At 30.0% G+C, this 5,544-nt stretch overlaps 1 protein-coding gene across 1 annotated transcript; it reads right to left on the reverse strand.

Annotated features, from left to right (window-relative positions):
• Positions 1–1,677: 1,677 nt before the first annotated feature.
• LOC115961340 (pectinesterase inhibitor 4-like) lies at positions 1,678–2,295 on the reverse strand. The gene has a single exon (XM_031080336.1). It carries the CDS (start codon positions 2,293–2,295, stop codon positions 1,678–1,680), a length of 618 nt encoding a protein of 205 aa, XP_030936196.1.
• Positions 2,296–5,544: the final 3,249 nt, after the last annotated feature.

Raw genomic sequence — 5,544 nt, forward strand, 5'->3', positions numbered from 1 at the left:
TGTGAACTGTTCTTTTATTGGAATTTTTTTTTTTTTGCCTATAATAAACTATATAATTTTTGTATGTTCATTAATATTTAAGAATATAACAATATATCAAAGTTAATAATTTTGTATTCAATATGAATTATGGTTAATATATCAATACTACAATTCAGCCCCCCCAAGTAAAATTTTCTGGCTATGCCCTTGGTCACAAATAAACCAAATCATTTATGAATAGTTTGGACTCAAGTTTTTCGTTTATTTAGCAATAGAGTCATGCTCAAGTCTAAAATTAGGCTTGACAATTAAACAAACAAAGTTTAAATATAACAATATGTTTGTGAATAAACTTGTATGAGACTCAAATTAAACATGAATATGAAATTATATGATTATATGTATACATGTATAAAAACATATTTATATATACTTGATTTGAACTGATTTAGTTATTAATTGTTATCATAGATTTGTGTAGGGTAAAATTTTTAGTTATAGTACATATTTTTTATACATAAAAAAAAATGTTAATTAATTAAGTAACTTGTGAATAGACTTGAGTTTGCTCAATAAGGAAATGAACCAAGTTTAAACATATAATCTAATTTGGTGACAAATCGAGTTCGACTAGTGTTAAATATAAAATTAAATGAACTATCGTAAATCTTTAATACTTGACTCAGTTTAGCTCGTTTATATATAGTCTTACAAGAAACCAATACTCAAGGATCACTTCTTCCTTTCATATATATAATGGTGTATTATACTATAATTAATTAATTACATTATTGGTCCTTTATTCTATTTTGAGATATTCCAAAATATAGTTAACTTTAGAAAGTCAACAAATAGGATATTGGTGAATTTCCTAATTTATTATTAACTTTATTAAAGATAATACTTTGAGAAATTTTGGGGCATAACAAAATATCATAACATTTTTACAAGACTCATATTTTGAGTTGTAGTGGGTCTAAATGTAATAATATTTTATTTTATTTTATTTTGATTTATGATGGATTGATACCTTAGCTTATTGTGAGATTTTGTTACCTATGATGGATTGAAAAACTATAATACATTTTTCCTATTAGAATTCAAATTAGGAAGGGTGTTAAGGGCCCATTCGTTTGAGGTGTTGTGAAACCTTTAAAAAGGAGTGTTTGTAAAAATGCTAGACTCTCCTGCGCATTTGAAATGGCATTTTATGTGTTTCTAAAATGTAAATTGATTTTAAAATGCGGGTTTAATTAGGCTGCACAAATGCTGAAACAAACACGCCCTAAATAGTTCACTCAAGAAGTTAGATTTTCGCAATATGACCAATAATATAAAATGAAGGAAAGTAAATAGTTTTATTTCAAATGGGAGATTGTCAACAACAAAATAGCAAATGAACATATCTGATAACAAAATAAAACACAACCATAAATAGGGTAAAACCTATTACATATACTATTTTGCATACATGTTCGTACACTTAAGTTATTTCAAACTGAAATCATATTTACGAATGTGTGCAATAACCTGTGTACATACTATTTCAATTTAAAATAATTTGCGTGTACGGAAGTGTGCAAAACAATGCGTGCAATTAACACTATCCAGATATATATAACACAATAGCCAATATGGTAAAAGATAATAGCAAAACAATAGAGGGAAAGGACATAGCCAACAAGGCAGGAAGAATTAGTTGGGGTAAAAACGATTAATAAGAGCCAAAGCATTGCTAATTCGCTTAGAAACACTAAGAATACTATTACTGATTGTGTTCTTCACAGTGTTGCTAACAGTCATGCCATCAAACCCATCTGTGCATGTAGTTTCATCTGTTAAAGCAGCACTGACCCAAGTCTTTATATTATCAATCTGAGCCTTCACATTAGAGCTTCCAAGCTGTTCCATTGCGGATAAAGATTGATTGAGCTGGTCAATGGAGTCCTTGACGTTCTCCATGCAATCCTTAATGATTGCCACTTCACTCTTCGTCAATCCCTGGTTCTTGGATAGCTTTGATATCGTTGAGGAACAGTTTTTTGCGGCTTTTAAAGATACAGAGAGGGCAGTGTTGCAAAGCTTTTGAGGGTTTGCTTCGATTTTGGAGGCGAAGGGTAAGAGGTCATTGTTGCATTCTGTTGGGTATGTGGTTGAATTGCAAGCGGTTTTGATATGGGTATTGTAGTTTTCGGTGGTGGTGGAAGGAGTTGAGGCTAAGGTTGTATGAAAGTTTGAGAGGAATAGAAGACTTAGAAGAATTGTGAGAGCATGATATGCATATGAAATTGTATAGGACCTATAGGCTTCCATATTTGATATTTCTTTCTCTCTTTCGTGTATTGATACGTGCGGAGAAGATCCCATTTATAGCCAAGCTGTCAGCTGGGGTTACTTGTATTTTGTACTTTGTACCTCTAAAAAAAGTCCCAAGTCATGTAGCACCAAAAAAAAAAAAAAAAAAAAAAAAAAATAAAAAAGAAAAAAAAAATAGTAAGGAATAAAAAAAAAAAAAAAGGCCAATTAAACAAAACCCATAAATAAATAATTCAAAAAAAAAAAAATTAATTGGAAGAAGGAGGAAGGAACTGTACGTCATGCAAAGTTGAGAGAGATTGCACATGTTCTTGATTTGGACTATTTGATTGTAATTGGGTTACTTAAAATAAAATTTTAAAAAAGTAAGGAATAAATAGTAAATTAGTAAGGAATAAAAAAAAAAGGCCAATTAAACAAAACCCATAAATAAATAATTCAAAAAAAAAATTAATTGGAAGAAGGAGGAATGAACTGTACGTCATGCAAAGTTGAGAGAGATTGCACATGTTCTTGATTTGGACTATTTGATTGTAATTGGGTTACTTAAAATAAAATTTTAAAAAAGCATACTACATCTTGTACAAAGCCTAACAGATATAGGTTGGCAAGAGCTGCCTATGATTTTTATTTATTTATTTAATTTCTTTTGTTTTTTCTCTCCCGGTAAAAATCATTGTTTAGTGGTTAATAGTTAACCATTAGGGTAGTGCAAATATATTACAAATTCTTATCAGTGATATGATCTCAATTAAAAATTAATAATTTAAATACTTATTTATTATCTTGTTGAAGTATTTACAGAAAAAACTTAGGTGCTTTGAGAGCAATGCTCCCTCCTCTTACATGAGGGGTGGGGCCAATAATTTAAATACTTATTTATTATCTTGTTGAAGTATTTACAGAAAAAACTTAGGTGCTCCGAGAGCAATGCTCCCTCCTCTCACATGAGGGGTGGGCCTCACACGTGGGCCCCACCATGAGGCCCCCTTATGTGAGAGGAAGGAGTATTGCTTCCGAAGCATGTAAGAATTACCATTTTCGGATTACCATAAATGCATACTCCGCCTCTCATATAACTGTGGGTCCCACTAATTAAATTTAAAGTGAGACCCACAATTCATGTGAGAGGAGAGAGTCCGCATTTATGGTACTCTCGAAGTATTCAATAATTTTCCATACATTTGTAAACTTTTGTGGCAATTAACATTTGTAATAAAGTTTTTTTATTTTTTATTTTTTTTTATTTTTAGTGTGGTAAAGAAAGTGTTAGAGACACAAATTTTACTGTAAAATATTTGCAAATTGAAATTGCAATAAATGTAATTGGTGTACTTCAACAAATAATAAACAAATGTCTTAATTATTATTTTGAGATGAGTAACACATTAGTCAGTATGCTTGTGTAGTTAGATTCTTGTGTAGTAAAATTTTATAGTATCCTTTCCATCATTTATGTGTACGTAGTAATGTTATGAACATTATTTTTTTAGGGTAAATTGTAAATTACATCTCTAAAGTTTGGGAGTATTTGGATTTTACACCCTAAAATTTTAAAATTTGGAATTTACCCCATAAAGTTTGGGGGTATTTGAATTTTACGCTTTGACGTTTCAGAATTTGGATTTTAACTCTTAAAGTTTGGGAGTGTTTAGATTTTACACCCCTAAATTCTGAAACTTTAGGGTGTAAAATTCAAACAACCTCAAAGTTTAGGGAGTAAAATTCAAACACTCCTAAAATTCAGGGGGTAAAATCCAAATTCTAAAACATTACGGTGTAAAATCCAAATACTCCTAAACTTCAGGGGGTAAAATTCTAATTCTGAAACTTCAAAGTGTAAAATTCAAACAACCTTAAACTTTAGGGGTGTAATTTGCAATTTATCATTTTTTAAGGAAAAATTACACTTTACCACCATAAACTATACCTTGTATTACATTTTGCACCCTAAACTTTTTGAATACATGTTTTGCACCTTAAACTATGAATTTTTTTACACTTTGCACCCCGACGTTAAGTTTTCTGTTAACTAAGATGGAAATTCAAAATTTAGGTTGCAAAGTGTAATAAGAAATATAGTTTAGGGTGGTAAAGTGTAATTTACTTTAAAAAAAAAAAAAAGCATTGAGAAGAGGGGCAATTAGGTCTTTCCACATGGTACCATATTTTTCCATCAAAGTTAACAGAAAACTCAACATCAGGGTGTAAAGTGTAACATGAGTCATAGTTTATGGTGCAAAACATGCATTCGAGAAGTTTAGGGTGCAAAATATAATTAGGGATATAGTTTAGGGTAGTAGAGTGTAATTTCCCCTTCTTTTTATTTGTTGACATGATCTATTATGATTAGAGTAATATCACTTCATTTGGATCAATCATTAATGCTACTTTTATCATGCATTAAGCACAAAAAGTCATGTCAAAAGCTATGAAATGTAGCGGTAGGATAGCAAGTAAAGATGATCTTAAAATCTTCTAAGTGATGATATTGTTAGTGTTATTTTTTTTGGGTTAAATTGCATATTTAATTCTTAACCTTTAACATTTGTTTTAAAATCATTCTTATACATTAAAATAAGTATGCAATATAACCCTTTTTTTTCAATTGGAATTGATGGCTTGCACGGCATACTTTTAACCTTAAGAATTAGCTCAAGATGATACACTTAAGAATCAAGATGCTAATATTTTAAAGCCTAGATATACTTATTTCCATAATTATGGTGCAGTTACGATATTTCTTCTTTTTCTTTTTTTTTTTTTTTTTTTTTTGATAATTTGATAATTGAGTAAGGGGACATTTGAACTTTAAATATCTCAATTGGAAATACTAGCGAGAGCCAACTAGTTGAGTTACAAGACTCTTCATAATATACCCCTAAAATAAAAAATAAAAATCATTTCTCCCTTTAACTATTGGCAAACACTATCCCATGCCATTAAGATTCCATCAAATTTTAATAAAAAATCATTAGGTTATTAGTATCGTGTGGGAGATCTTGAGGAATAAATACAGAAGGTATGTCAGTTGGGTTTATTTATCACTTAAAAATGACAATTGCCACATTCCGAGGGAGGATGCAAGGTTGAATACATTGACTGATTTTTTTGGAGCTATTATTTGTCTTTTGTAGCCATTACCATTAGGGGATTTACCCATATCAAAAACTATGAATACAATTTTTGGTATAAAACTATAATTCAAGGTTCCCTAAGTTTTAATAGTATTAGATTAGATCTTCA

Source organism: Quercus lobata, chromosome 9, assembly GCF_001633185.2.
Source record: "Quercus lobata isolate SW786 chromosome 9, ValleyOak3.0 Primary Assembly, whole genome shotgun sequence".
NCBI classification, from domain to species: domain Eukaryota; kingdom Viridiplantae; phylum Streptophyta; class Magnoliopsida; order Fagales; family Fagaceae; genus Quercus; species Quercus lobata.